Here is a 16,452-nt window from a genome sequence, read left to right as displayed (position 1 = left end):
AAGTCTTGATACATTTAGCCAGAACGATGTAGATGAATTCTTTTGGATAATGCCTTAAGTGACAATGATCTTATTGGATATCGATTAACTTTAGATATCGTCGAAGATCCAAAAAATGATAGTGAAGCGGAAGAAAAACCTGTCTCCCCCTCACTGCAAATATAATTTGAGAATGTCTTGAACTGTGCAATAAATTGGAAAATCATTTTCTTGCTAATGACACAAATTCTGAATGAACCTTTAAATTCCAAAGTGAATTTTTGGAATATATGATCATTGTCACTTCATATATGTTTCCACCAGAGGTGGAAACATATATGAAGCAAAAAGCTCTAGATTTTAAAGTTTTATTAATTGTTGACAATGGACCAAGTCATCCACATTTAGAACATCCAAATATGCAGGTGGTGTTTTTCCATCCAATACAACAAGCATTATTCAGCAATTAGATCAAGGCATAATTGCTTGCTACTTTTATACGTTAAGCACACTTTTCAATTTATATTGGATAAACTTGGATGTGTTACAAACAGTGCAACCGTGCAAACATTTGCATTATCAGCTGAAATTATTACTTTGGCACAAGAAATTGGTGGAGAAAGTCTTGATACATTTAGCCAGAACGATGTAGATGAATTCTTTTGGATAATGCCTTAAGTGACAATGATCTTATTGGATATCGATTAACTTTAGATATCGTCGAAGATCCAAAAAATGATAGTGAAGCGGAAGAAAAACCTGTCTCCCCCTCACTGCAAATATAATTTGAGAATGTCTTGAACTGTGCAATAAATTGGAAAATCATTTTCTTGCTAATGACACAAATTCTGAATGAACCTTTAAATTCCAAAGTGAGCTGAAGAACTGTATGTCTGGATATCGCGAGCTGTATAAAAAATTAGTGAGATCATCATCGTAAAGTTTAATCACTGATTACATTGTCAGAAAAAAAAAATCAGCACAGAACGAGGGTGAAGCTAATTCTGTTTGTGAAGAACCATTGTCTTTACCATACAGATCTAATGCGCTGACTATCTCTTCTGGTGATGAAAGTGATTTTGCACCAGTTCGCAAACGTTGCCGAATATTGTCTAATAGCGATGATAATTCTGATGACGTAAAAAAAAAAAAAAAAAAAAAAAAAAATTGTTACTTTTCAATAAAGTTAAACGAATAAAGCGTTAAAACAAACTTAAGCATTCTTATTTTCCTGAATTTTCATAAACTTTTTTATGCGATTTTAGGTTTATTTTAATTCATTGCTTTGGTTTTAGAAAATTATGGAACGTATCCCTAATTTTTCAACGTAAGTTAGGCATTTTTTATGTGATTTTTTACATGCGGTTTTCTGTGGAACATATCTACTGCATAAAAAGAGACCCGACTGTATATAATTTTTTGGTATCTTTAATTTATAGTATAACCAAGTGGAAAAACTTCCAATAACAATCCTTGTGTCTTTGAGTTCATTTTATCAGTACCAACATTCTCTATTGTAACTGGTATACCACACTTCTCTTTGATCTGACTACTCCCATTTTCCTGATCTCCTGACTCTGATTTCCATTCCTGCCTGTCTCATTTTCACCTTTATGAATTCCATCACCTAGGGCTATTGCAACCACATCTTCAACCTCATATCCATCTTTTCTCCTGTGGTACAATCCAACGGTGTGAAATGGATGAATAAAGAGATTAAGCATGTGATACAGGGAAAGAGGGCATTGTGGAGGCAGCATAAGAGAAGTGGAAATAACCAATTCCATGAGGTCTACAAAGACCAGGCAAGGAAGGTGACTGGGTTGGAAGTTTTGGCTTCATTTGGCTAATTAAGCCAAAAATAATCCTAAGGAGTTCTTTCGATATGTAGCTAGCAAAAGAAAGAATGATTAGAAGGATGACACTGATGGGAGAAAATGGTATAAAGACAACTGTTGCAGAATGTGTGGTGGAGATACTTAATGAGCAGTTCATAAAGATCTTTCAATCGTGTGAATGTGACTTAATGAGAGATTGAGAGCAGTAGATTATGGGGAGGAGAGACTGACTGTGAGTGAGCAAGAGGTGTATGGGGAGTTTACTCAACTAGATGTAAATAAGGCTGTGGGACTTGATAATATATCACCACGTATTCTGAAGGAATGTGCCAGGGAGTTGACGCCTGCCTTGACATATTTTTTTAATACGAGTCTTGCACTCGGTTAAGTTCCTAAGGAGTGGAAGGAGGGCAAGATTGTGCCACTTCATGAAGGAGGTGATCGAACTCAAGCATCAAACTATAGGCCTATTTGTGTGTCAGGTGTTGTGGTTAAGTTGTTGGAGAAGCTTGTGAGAACTACAGTAGGATCCAGAGTTGGGTTGATAACACTGGTATTATCTTTGATGGACAGCATGGATTTGCTAAAGGGAAATCATGTTTTAGTAATCTACTGACTTATTACAATAAAGTGACTGCTTCCTTGGACAGAGGAGAAGGATACAGCGTAACATACTTCATCATCATGCATATCAAGGATTTAGGCCTAGCATGGCCTGTTGTGGCCTTAGAAGTCATCGTTTAAGAGGACGTCCTGGTTTTCTTTTTCCTAATGGCTTGTACTTTAAGGCTTGTTTTGGTAATCTTTCTGTTTTCATTCTTTGAACGTGTTCCATCCATTTATGTTTATATTTTTAAATTTTTTCTATTACTGGTTCTTGGTTTAATTCTTTCATAATTTCTTCGTTTCTTTTGTGATCAAATAGGGTATACTTTGCAGTTTTTCTCATAAACTTCATTTCTGCCATTTTTAATCTTTGTTTTCTCTTTGTTTTATTGTCCGATATCCAGGAAAAGGAACGTCACTAGGTGGAGTGCCTCAGGGGATCTGTTTTAGGGCCATTACTGTTTAACTTGTATATTAATGATATTGGTGAAGATTTTGATGGAGATATTCAGTTGTTTGCAGATGATGCAAAGTTGGGATGAACCATGAAGAGTAGTGAAAATGTTGTGACCTTACAAGAAGACTTGAATAAATTGAGTGATTTGGCATGGAAATGGGGATGTGAGTTCAGTATTGCACAATGTAAGCTTTTAAAATTTGGAAAACAAAGATGGGATGCAGAATTTATGCTTGGTGAGGATATATTGTTGGAGGTGGAAGAAATAAGAGATCTGGGGGTGATAGTGGATAAGGATCTGAAATTTAGGGGACACACAGCCAAAATTGTGAAGACAACAAAGGCTTCTGGAAATGATGCAGAGGACACTGATGTGTAGAAGTAGGGAGATTCTTGTTCCGTTGTATAAGGCTTTGATTAGGCCACACATATCCTATTGTGCCCAAATTTGGTCACCTGGTTTTCAGAAGAATGGAGAAATTTTGGAAAGGGTCCAAAGGCGACTTAAGGCAGTTTCTGACCTCTGGAATGTCGAGTATTGAGAAGATGTAATTTGCAGAGTCTGGTGGACAGGAGAAAGAGTGGAGATATGATTGAGACCTACAAGTTGGTAAGGGGTTGTTATAGGATCAATGCTGGAGAAGTTCTACAGAAAATAGTGGAAGCTCGGGGGGAGAACCAGAGGTCATTCCTGGAAACTGTATAAAGAGGGTGTGAATAGGGGAGTGAGAGACAGGTTTTTTTCATGCAGAGTTGTAAGTGAAATGGAATGCCTTGCCTGAAAGTGTGATGTCTACAAAAAGTTTGAATGTGTTCAAGGCATGGTATGATGAGCTGTGTGTGTGTGTGATAAAAGGACCTCCCAGATGATTCTGACTCCATGAGGTCTTGGAGTAATAATAATAATAATAATTTAGTTGTGCTATCCTGCTTCATAAGTAGATTTTGATCATTTACCACATTAACTTCTTGATTCTGTCCCTTCTCAGAAATAATAGCCTTTCTAAATGTTCAACACGAAATCCATTCAAATACAATCCATTAGCTTTAAAGCATTCCAGTTTTCCTTCAAATCGATTCCATAGATTTACAAATTGGGAATCCCATTTTGCCTCGCACAACTCAGCCGTCTTGCTATTCATTATCTCTGCTCTCCTTCTCAATTGACTGTTGTCCTTGGCAATACACTAATGACTTTTCCTACAACACTATTATCTTTTACCTGCCACAACAACTTCCTGAAGTCTCTATCAACATTATTTTACCCCCCACCCCCAACTAAGTCTTTTGGGCCCACGACTACCACTAATTTTGATGTCTGCTCTTTCTTTTTCTGCAATGCATCAGTTATTTATTTCATTGTTCCACCATTCAGGCATGTTTTGTGACTTCATTAATCATCCCACCTCTAATGATAGTTCCCATATAATGATGTACAACTATCCTTTGACTCTTTCTTTCTTTTTAATACTGTTCAAGTATTAAAATTTTCATTTATCCAAACAAGTCCACAAATCCTTCACATTTTTCGGTGCATACATGTAGTAATTTCTGCAACTCATCCACTAGGAAAAATGCAAGGCAAAAGTTATCTTCATACTGAAGCTTTCCATGATGTCAACATGCACTTCTTTACAAATGCCATTTTCAGAAGCAGACGTAGTAAGAACAAACAAGTAGCAAAGCACAATACGAACAAACAAATTTTAAAACAACAATACTGAAGGACACTTGTATCCAGACTGGAAAAAAAATGCAGCACTAGCATTACTTTTTAATGGGTTCAACATCAGGAAATGCATTCTGATTAGTATTCAGTGTAATAGGGAATGAAGATGGTAATAGTCTCATTTTGCCTAGATAAGTAGGGAACTTTTTTAAAAATCATATCTGAATTCAATTCAGAAGTCAATTGTATCTAAATGGTGGAATAAGATTGTCACATTAAAAATGACATGATGATAGATTACTCATTTCTAGTTATATAATAATACAAATGTTGATCACAGATTTCTGTATTTTGACACAGTGATCTGGGAAACCTTGTGCATAGAAAATGATATCTTCCCTGGCAACTGCAAACTCTCATGAGGTCTATAAACAGCCTGTCCTTGAAGATATATCTGCAAGTTAACATTTAATTTTAGAACATCATTCCTATGTTAAATATTTAATCCATTCACTTGTTACTGATAGTTTCTGTAATTTTTATTTATATCTCCAAGGATCTCAGGGAGATCAGGGGAGAACCAGAGGTCATCCCTGGAAACTGTATAAAGAGGGTGTGAGTAGGGGAGTGAGAGGCAGGTTTTTTTTGTGCAGAGTTGTGAATGATTGGAATGCCTTGCCTGAGAGTGTGGTGTCTGCAAGGAGTTTGAGTGTATTTAAGACACTATGATGAGATGTGTGTGTGATAAAAGGACCTCCCAGATGAGTCTTTGACTCCATGAGGTCCTAGGATAATAATAATCTCTTTGGTTTTGCCTTTTCTATGGCATTTTCATTGGCTGAAACTCTTTTGGAATGCATCAGAAAAAAAAAAAATCAGCTAACGCCTTTTTTTATTCCCGTAGACGGGAGTAGGCGAGGCCATTTAGCCCTATCTAACTTTTGGAGACTGAGTGGGCAGTTCAATCTCCACTGGTACCAATCAGAGATAGATGGCCCAAGGCTATCACTAATTAAGCGGTACACAGTGAAGAGAGACGGCTCAAATGTGCCGCCATCTCGTGGTCCCTAACACAATATATTTAATGTCTGAAATAATGTGGATTCTACGGTCGATTTTCTTGAGTTTACGGGATGAAAAACCCGAGTTTCCGGGAGGAAAAACCCGCTTGCCCGTGCCAGAGATCGACTAACTCGGGAACCGGTCGAAAAAAGGCTTAGAAAAATTTCCTCTGGTCACCGACTAGACTTGAAACCAAGTCTTCCTTCGTGTGGCCAAGCACCGTGGTGTGCAAGCGCCACATCCACTGAGCTACACAGGCTCCGGTTAATAAAATTGCATACCAATCCAGTTAGCATTAGTTTATTATTATTATTCCAGACCTCAGTGGAGTCATAACTGATTGTGGGAGAGCCAATCTTAGATAAGTCTATCATACCACTCCTTAAACCCATTTACTTTCTGCACATCGCCACTCTATCAGGCAAATAATTCCACAATCCAAAAAGTTACTTCTCACCCTTTTACTCGCCACCACCTTTTTCAACTTTCAGGGATGGCCTCTCTTGTCTTTATGCTTTAGGAAACTGCTCTTCTTTTTTTCTTTCTTTTTCTTTCTTAATCTTTCCCTCTTTTACCTTTATGGTGTCGAGAGTTTTTATTCCTTATAACCACAACCATTATATGAGGATAAGGTGGTTTGTATACCTCCTGGTGTATCCCATGTCTGTAGAAGCATTATGCTCTCAAGGCCAGTCTACTCTCTTGCAGGGAGAAAACCCCCAGACGAACTGGGGAGAAAAACCATGCAGTTCATGCCCAAGACTGGCTAACTTGGCTCCTCTTTTGTATATGATGTGTTTAATACTATTACTTATTCCTCACAAGATAAAAAAAAAAAAAATCATTATAGATGAATATCTAGCCCACATTGTCAAATTCTCATGAAAAATATTTATATTTTTCATATCATTCATTGCAACCCTCCAATTATATGTTAAAAATTCAATTTTATCTTTTAACTTTCATAGTACCATTAACATCTAAATTAAATAGGACAGGGCTATAGCTCTATAATCATTGTAATAAAATAATAAATTGCTGATATGGATAAGCATTTACAAATTATTAGGCCTTAAAAATGGTTTAATATTATAAATTAGACGTTTCTAAATTTGATGATGGCATATTTATAGGTTTTCTGAAAGATTATTCAAAAGTGAATAACAGAGTTTCTCTTTCTCTTAGGTGTTTGATCGAGAAGGAGACGATGGAAGATTTGTTAGCGTTACTGTAAAAGCAACAGATAGAGGCAACCCACCTTTAGAAGGAGTATGTTCTTTCAAAGTAGAGATAACAGATATTAATGACAATCCACCGCTGTTTGATAGGCAAGAGTACAGAGAAAATGTCAAGCAAGATACACCTAAAGGGACCAATATTTTACGTGTATCAGCATCAGATGAAGATGCAGACAATAATGGTGCTATCGTTTATAACTTGACTGCTCCATATGATGTTAGTGACCTTGAATATTTTGAAATTAATCCAGATTCTGGATGGGTTAGCCTAAAGAAAGCTCTAGATGTAAGTTGTCTTTTATTTATTTGTTTATTTATTTTAACACGCTCAAATACATGTATGCTAGATCTCTCGGCATATGTAGTATAGCTAATATATAATATTGCTTTGCCTTTTGCATGCATATTGTGTTGAATGCCAATTTTGTGATTTGTATGTATCCTTTCTAATGAATAATAACTGCATCATGTGCACACAACAAAAGAATATATATTCCTGTAATGAACAAAATAGTCATAATGATTTGATGATATATGACCCTATTAATAATAATGTATCATTAAAATTTTATTTGATCCATTTTAGTCATAAGATACAGTGTGACATCAGGGAAGTATGACATATTTCAGTTACAGAAATATGGCTCATGATTCCTTGGAAGAAGAAATTAAAAAAAAAAAACGTTTTGTGGGTTTTAAAGTTTTTAAAAAAAGTTATTTTAACTAGCATTATCAGAGAACTGACAAAGATTTATAGAAACTGTTAAAATGCAGTACAATTTTGGTTAAACACATGGGAACCATGTGATGGCTGTAACTGAAAAATGTTGAAATGTGAATGATGCTTTTCTCTTCAGAAACTTGAAAAAAAAAAAAAAAAAAGGGAAAAAAAGTGACAAATTTCCATATAAATGGAAATTGAAAATTTTGTTTAGTTTCGGATGATTTTGAAAGCATCTTAATAGACATCTAAATTTGAAGCAGCTGTTGTAGAACTTTAATATATAGTACATGGCAAAGGCAGAGCCTCACTTTTCATGTTGGTGAAATCCGAGACAGTTGTCATATCATCTCTTCTAATTTATGCAGGTAGTAACTTAAATTTACATGAACAAGACTCCTATATAAGAAGATTGTGGATGACTTTTTTTTTTTTTTTTTAGTAGATGGAAGCTGGTTTTTGAATTGCAGAAAAGAAGGTAAAATAGTTTAATTTTTTTTTTAAATATTACCAATAATTTCTTGATGTGCCAATCATACAGGATGGTTATACAATGAACATTTTTTATGCTGTTGGGGAATTTTATTGTTTAAGCAGTTTGTGAATGTCTGAGATGAGTTTGAGGGACGAATGTAACTGTGTATGATGGACTGCATTTTAATGGTGTTAGTGAGAGTCATCTGGAGAGCCTGCTGCTGAAGCAGGCTCTCCAGATGAGGAAGAATAATAAGGATAAGGAAGAATAATGATGGTAGAGAATGAAGCTGGGCAAGTAGGAAACAATATGGAAGGGCAGAAGAGTGAAAAAGAACAGATTGTGAATGGAGCAGTGAGTAGAATAAGACAATAGGAGTGCAAGACAAACTATGGCAGAAATTAGAGTGGAGACAGCAGACATAACCTGAGAAAGGTCGATACTGGAAGAGAAAATGAATGTGTGAGTAGACAAGAAAGAAATCGCATGGCCTGGGATGTAGGGTTAGCATTTGGGTCTGGAGAGAGTTCTGAGATGGGTAATGAGAGAGAGAGAGGAAGGAAGGAATGGGTGAAGGTATAGAGGAGTTCCATGTAAGAAATATCATCAGTAGAATTTGTTATAGACCCAGAAATGAACTGTTATGTTTGTATACAAATGCTAGAGGTATCAGAAATAAGGAGAATTAGGTTGAGAATGACATCCTGTCAGGAATTGAGATAGATGGGTATGATGTTTTTTTGTTGTTTTTTTTTAAGATAGAAAAGGCAGAAAGATAGGTGGAGTGCTTTGATGATAGAAAAGAAGTTGTGCTCAAACAAGTTAGAGATGTAAAGAGGAAATAGTGGCAGTAGTTTGAGGAAGTATGGTTTGAGGTGTATAGAATGAAATACTTGGTTGGATGTTGCTGTAGACGTAATGTGCAGGGCAGTGATAATGAAATGTATAAGAAAATTAGCCAAGTAGATTGATAAATGTGGAATGGAGTGATTTGAAATATATAAGTAAATTAGCCAAGCAAATAGGAAATGGTTGATCATTAAGGGTAATTTTAATTATAATAATATAGATTGGAATGACAAGATAGCATCTAGAATAAAGAAAATGGATTTCTTGTTTTTGAGGGACAACTACCTTAGGCAGTATACAACAGAGGACATAAGGATTTGAGGATCTTGGGTTTGATCAGCTCATCAGAGGATATCATTATAAATAAAGTGTTGAAACACCCTCCAGTTGGTGACTGACCATGAAGTGATTACCTGAGTAGTTGCTAGCTATATGAGGCTTTCTGTGAGGAAAGGATATATGTGGAAGAACTACAGGGTTGGGAATTATGAAAAGCTCAGGAGGCAGCTTGCAGTTGCATCATGGAATGAGCAGTTGGATGGAAAGGAGTTGAATGCTGCTTGGGTTGCTAAGCAAGAACTATCTAGTAGAATCAATATCTAAATATATTCCAGTGATCAGAAGGTTAATAAGGTAGGTGTGAAATAGAAGAGATTGATCATACTATCTAGAGGGAAAAAGGTATTATGGAAGTTAGCATAAAGTGAGTGGTAGTAATTAGTTGCACAAGGAGTACAAAGAATGCAAGGGAGGTAATAACTTGGTTGGTAAAAGTAGCAAAAGTGCGGTATGAGCATCATTAGCTCTTGAAGACAAAAAAAAAAGTTATTTTAATATGTAGCCAGCAGAAGCAAGAATGATTATGGAAGGATGATATTGGTTGGTGAAAATGATGAAAGGATAATCATTGTGCAGGATATAGGTGAGATATAAAATGAGCAGTTCATGAAGATATTTCATTCTCGTGACTGTGACATCATGCAGAGTTTGAGTGCAGTGGAATGGGAGGAAGGAGGGAGTGAGTGAGTGGGAGGGGTGGCATGTGGGAAATTGAGTAAACTTGATGTTAATAAAGCTGTGGGAATTGACAATATATATCACTTGGCTTGAGGGAATGTGCTGGGTGGTTGACATCTTCCTTGACATGCTTGTTTATTGTGAGTCTTTCATTGGATAAGTTCCAAAGTAATGGAAGGAAGACCAGATTGTACTGCATCATAAAGGAGGTGAGAAGACTCAAGCCTCAAATTATAGCCCCCCCCATTTGTGTGTGTGTGTGTGTGTCAGGTGTTGTGGCTAAAGTTTTGGAGCAGTTAGGGCCTAAATCCAGAATTGGGTTGACAACAGTGGCATTCTCTTTGATGGACAGTATCTATTTGCTAAGAGAAATCATCATTCTTTAGTAATCAGCTTATTGTGATAAGCGGGCAGATGCATTGGACAAGAGAAATGCATACACAGTGATATACTTAGATTTTATGAAAGCTTTTGATATAATGACACATGATAAGTGGATAGTTAAATTGGAATGGATGAGGTTAATTGGATAATAGATACATGCATTGGACTGGAGATAAGCTGTCTGATAGATATCAGCAAGTTGGGCATGGAGGAACAGTGATGCACTCAAGATTTAATCTTGGGGAGGAACGAGTTGAGTAGACAATTTGTAAATACACACTACACATTGCATACGACCTAATGACTGAGCATTTGCAGTGATCTCCTATGGTCTGGCTCGGACAAACGAAGTAGTGCTCGGTCCACCCGAGCACTACTTTGTTTGCCTTGAGTGATTCCCAAGAGCTATAGGGTATTCCCACCTATGTGACTGCTAATTCATAAGTAGTATAGAAATAGAAGACATGATACAACATAAATAAAAAAATTAATTTTAATTAGGAAAACTGCAGAGTTGCCTGATATGTAAATTCGATGCATTTGGTGTTTACAGCACCCCTGATGGATTTTGAAACTATATTTTTTCATCAGCTATCACAGCTTCTTGATGCACAATGTATTCCTGTAAAGTTTTGGAGCATGTGGATCAGTGAATGGCACTCTACAATGCCTTAAACAGGGATACTTTAATTTTGATCACACTGTATGTAGAAATGTATTTAGATTGTATAGACTATTAGTATCCAAAGACTCCTGTGGAGTCAAACTCATTGTGCGAGGTCCTGTTGTTATACATCCAACTCATCTTTCCATGCCAGCCTGGTTGGCCGAGTGGTTAGCATATCCGTTCTCCAGCCAAGAGGCTGAGGCTTCAAATCCTACCAAGGGCATGGATGTGTGTGATTGTCCTTCTAATCAATTACCATATGTACTGCTCTGACCTGTGTCCTGATACAGTATGACCTTTGATGTCATCACACCATAAAAATCAAATTAAAAAAAAAAATCACTTTACTGTGCCTTAAATATATTCAGATTCAGTGCGGACACCACACTCTCAAGCAATGCATTCCTATCATTCACAACTCTCCATACAAAAACCTTGCTTCTTACACCTTTGCTCACATCCTCCTTATATAGCTTCCAGGGATGACCTTGTTTTCCATCTCCCAACATTTTATGAAAAAGCTCTTCAGCATTGAACTTATAGCAAGCTCATGCCAATTTGTATGTCTCTCATGTTACCCCTCATCCTTCTATCCACTAGACACTGCAAATTGCATGTTCTCAACCATTCTTGATACTCAATATCGCAGAGTCAGAAACTGACTTAGTCAGTCACTTATGCACCCTTTCCAATATCTCTTCACCTTTTGAAAACCAGCTGATTATATCTGTGCACAGTAGTCCATCAATGCCTTATAGAATGGATCCAGAATCTCTTTATGTCTACAGAGCTGTATCCTTTAAATATTAGATCCTTATCCACATCACTCCAAGATCTTATTTCCTCCACCTCTAACGATATATCCCCACCAAGTGCAAACTCTACATCCCGTCTTTGTTTTCCAAATTCTAAAACCTTATATTTTGCAACATTAAACTGGTTTCCCCCATTCCCGATCACTCGGTCTATTCAAGTCATCAGTCACACAAGCTTGTTTGTCATCAACTTCGCTTTCCATTTTATTGTTAATTGTCAATCAAACTCTCTTCCTTGCTATCACTTTCATACACTATCTGAGCATAATGCATATATTGATTTAATAAAAGTTAACAGAGAATAAGTGTTCTAGGATTGAGAGTGATAAACGAGAAGCTGATAAATCTAGGAATGGAGTGTTCAGAATAAAGGAGATTAATTGGTAGCACTAATAGACTCAGCCTGTCCAAAGATTATTGGGATCACTGAGACATGATTGACAGAAGATGATTACTGACAGGAATAGGATTAACAGGGTATAGTATTTTTTGGCAGGATAGAAGGGTAAACATGGTGGTGTAGTACTGCTTATGATAAGTGATGAGTTCTGCCCTGTCAGAATGGAGGATTTGGATGGTAGTGGCACTAATGGTTTTGAGAGCATGTGATGTGAAGTGAAGATGGGTAGGACAGGATATTTAGTGGGATGTTTCTATAAGCCAGAGAGCATAGAGAGTGAAGAGTCGGAGATGTTTATACAGCTTGGCAAGTGCGAGAAGAACAATTGTTATGGGAGATTTCAACTGCAGCAATATAAATTGGGAAGAGGAAACTTCATGTAATAGTTATGGAATGAAATTTCTGGAATTCTTGAGGGACAAATGATTTAGGTAACATGAGGTTCGAAAGTTTTGGATTTGGCCATAGCATCAAAAAATCTGATTATAACTGAGATAGCATCTCTGTCCCTGGTTGGAGAGGGTGACCATGTGGTTTTGACTTGGAAAATGAATAGCCATGCAGGAGTATCAAATAGAAAGGAATGTATGTGGAATTATAAGGCAGGTGATATAAGAATCTTAGAAATCAGTTTGGGCTGTTCCATGGGTTGAGGAATTGGAATGATGGAATATCATCAGTGCTTGGGAACTGGTGAAATAATATTTATTAGCAGCAATGGCAAGTCACATATTGTCAGTGAAAAAAGAGAACACAATTTGGTATAAAGTGGATGATTAACAATATCAAATGAGAAATGCAGGTGAAAAAGAGATTATGGAAGAGATATAAGGAGATGAATGGAGAACAGATGCATGAAGAATATGAGATTCAGACCAGGAGAGTCACCAGTATGGTGAAGGCAAAACTGGAATATGAGAAAAGATTAGCCCTGAGATCCAAAGAAAATTCTAAGTGATTTTTTCATTATGTGGTTGTAGGAGGAGAAATAATTTTGGAAGAATGACATTGTTGGATAAAAATGGGAGTAAAGTGACTGATGCAAAGGACATAGTGGAGTTGTTCAGTGAATCCTAGAGAAGTTAGTTTTAATACTGGAGGGATGAGGAACATTTTAATACTATAGGGATGTATTAGAGGGATACTGATTACTTCAGATGTCAATAAAGCAATAGGACTGGATGGGATTTTGCCACAGGTTTTGAGAGAATGCACTCAAGAACTGACAGCTCCATTGTCCTCACTTTTCAGTCTCCACAGAAAATGTGCCCAAGGCATGGGAGGATAAAATAGTGCCATTGTATAAGGGCGATAGTAGTGTCACCAGTTTGTATTTCATCAGTAATTAAGTTGGAAAATTAATTAGTGAAGGATCATTTACAACATTGAGCAGATGAGAGCAATTTATCTGTGAAGGTCATGATGGATTTGTTAAGGGATGCTCTTGTTTTAGTAAACTGTTATAATAAAGTGACAAGAGTGGTCGATGAGGGAAAGGCATATTCTACCTTTCTGGATTTTATAAAGGCATTTGATAGGGTGCTACATGATAAATTTTTATTTAAGTTGCAGCAAATGGGTTTGGATGTCAGGTTAGTGAATTGGATTGGTATCAGAGAATTGTGTATGAGGGAGCAGTATCAAGGAAGTGGAAGATTACAAGTGGGGTCTCACAGGGCTCAGTACTGGGATGAACTCTCTTGCATTTGTCTGTGTATTCTCCCAGGACAAATAATGCTAATAATGGTCTCAGAAACTGTTCATTGATTTTTCTATCCTTGCAAACAACTTCACCATATGCTTCACTGGCTGAATTAATCCCTGTTTTCTTCAGATTTTGCCAACGTGTTTCTAAAGTTTGGGTTTTTGTTTTTGAAACTCTTCCATATTTTCTACAATAATGCTTGTGTATTTAAATTTATGATTCACATCAAAAATCGTCTGCATATTCTTGTATCCTGAATCATTCTGAAGATATCACTATCATGCCTTTGCACAGTTGAAAGAACAGTAGTTCTTTCACATTGGTTTTCACTTTCAATGAAGATCACATTTGTATATGTGGTTTTCATTAAAAGTAATTAGATCATCTGAAGTGAGGCATTGGAGGTGTCACAGAATTTGTTGGAAATGATGGAAAGAATGCAGTTCAACTTTGTAAAAGTTAGGTCCTACCTTAGTAATTTACTTACATTTTATAATAGTGATGACAGAAATCAATGGAAATAGCTGTACCATGATACTGCTGGGAAAGACAATAGTTGATTAAGATGATGTAGGTATCTTGCAAAACGATTTCAATAAATTGGCATTATGGGAAAAGGATAATGGTTGTTAATTTAATCTTGCAAAATGTAAGGTCACTTCAGGATGAAAATATTACATATTGTGTATCACAATATTTGTGTTGGATTGCAGGAGGTTAGGAATTTGGAATTAATGGCAGCGAAAGAGTTGAAGTTCAAAGGGCATGTTTCAAAGGTTGCAGGATATCTCAGTGTATTATTTGGATGTTGAAAAGCATGTTAACAAGTAATGATGGGGATGTTATATCTCCTTACAAGGCCATGATTTGGCTATATCTTGACTACTCCACTCAGATTTGGTCACATGGCTTTCTTCGGAATCAGGAGATGGAGAGGATTCAAGCATGAGGGACCAAGCTGGTGACAGGTTTGTGAAATGCTCTGAGAAAATAGATTGAAGGTGTGTGTGGGTTGCAATGTGTTGATACTTGGACATGACATGGCATGATAGAAACCTATATCTTACTAAAGAGGGTTCAATAAGATTTTCACAAATAGGACAATTTTTGAGTTATGTTGTGTGTGTGTGTGTGTGTGTGTACACACATGCACACATATATACAGTCCTCCCTCAACTTACGGTGGGGGTTCTGTTCCATCCGGCAGGACATAAGCCTGTCGGACTTAAGTCGATACATTAAATCAACAGAGTTATAGGGGTTAGGGACTCTTAACCATAATAAGTATGCTGTCATTTTAATTTTTAAAACCTTATTATAAAACTGTACTGTGCATTACTACCACTATAAAACAGGAGACTAATCACTCAAATCTTCCTCCACAATCACATCTCATTACCTTCCTTATGTGAAGGACCAGGCTGCGGCTCTTCTGGTGTTACCTTTGTTTTTTTGATGAAAATGTCCAATGTGCTTTGCTTATTCCTTTTCTTCTTTTCATGATAAATTTGTTTATAGCAAGAAAATGCATCATAAACTTTCCTTTCTACTAATAAGTAGCATTCAATATTAGGGTCCATGTCTTCAGCCATTTTGAGAACATCGCTAACTGTAGAGAACATTCACTGTAAATTGTTTAACTATCTCTTCTTGTTTCTCTTTTCTCTCTTCCTTTTCTCATTCTTCCTCTTCTGCAACATGTTGCAAAAGAGGAAGTTGCTTTAGTCAAAATCCAGTTCAACTAAAGCAGCTGTTTGGTCTGCAGGGGCACTTTCTATGAATTGAATTATGTCATCATCATTCACTTTTCCATATGCCAGATGATCTAGAGCATTATATAGAATTAATAAAATTTTAAATTCTACATTTTCTTTCACACAATAGCTTTCCATTTCACTCGCATAACAGTTGACTAAAGCAACTGCAAACACTTTTTGAAATATCCACTACTTCTTATTGCTCCAACAATGAACTGGAAGAGTATGCTTCCTAATGTTTTTGAAGGCTGTTGGATTCTCACTGTGCCATATCACAAACGGTTTCAGTTTATATCCAGTCGTGTTATTCCTTAACAGAATCACAATGCAGTCTTTAAGAGCCTTTAAAACCAGGCTTAGATTTTAACTTTTTGTGGATGAATTTCTGCTAGGACATTTTTTCCGAAATGAGGAGTCTCATCCATATTAAATATTTGCTGTGGCAAATAATTTTACTCCGTAATAATTTTATTCGATTTCTCCACAAACTGCTTGTCAGCTTTCTCATTGCCACTTGCAGATTCACCAACATTTTCACATTTATGCAGCACAAAATGCTGCTTGAATCTCATGAACCAACTGGTAGAAGCGTAGAATGTTTAGTCATAGTCAGGTCCTGCTTTCTCCTTCAGCATGTTGAAGAGACTTAATAGTTATGGTCATAGTACTAAGAGGCATTCGCTCTTTGTTCAGGTCCTCTATCCATGATGCTGCAAGTAACTTTTCCATATTACCGATAGGTCCTTGTTGTTGCTTCGTCACTATTGTCGATTTAATGGAAGCAGATCCCTTCACAGCCTGTACTATTTTATC

General features: G+C 36.6%; 1 protein-coding gene across 11 annotated transcripts in view; it reads left to right on the top strand.

Annotated features, from left to right (window-relative positions):
• Nucleotides 1-16,452, top strand: part of CadN (neural cadherin) — a 1,238,426-nt gene that overhangs the window by 312,385 nt on the left and 909,589 nt on the right. For all 11 annotated transcript variants that reach the window (XM_090407912.1, XM_090407911.1, XM_090407917.1 and 8 more), the window contains exon 10: nt 6,797-7,135. In XM_090407912.1, coding sequence (XP_090264038.1) covers nt 6,797-7,135 — 339 coding nt within the window. The remainder of the gene's footprint in view (nt 1-6,796; nt 7,136-16,452) is intronic.

This window comes from Typopeltis vanoorti, chromosome 18, assembly GCF_054136105.1.
Source record: "Typopeltis vanoorti isolate ZY-2024b chromosome 18, IOZ_Tvanoo_1.0, whole genome shotgun sequence".
NCBI classification, from domain to species: domain Eukaryota; kingdom Metazoa; phylum Arthropoda; class Arachnida; order Uropygi; family Thelyphonidae; genus Typopeltis; species Typopeltis vanoorti.
Note: the sequence above shows the minus strand (reverse complement) of the source record. Positions and strands in the feature narration are given on the sequence as shown.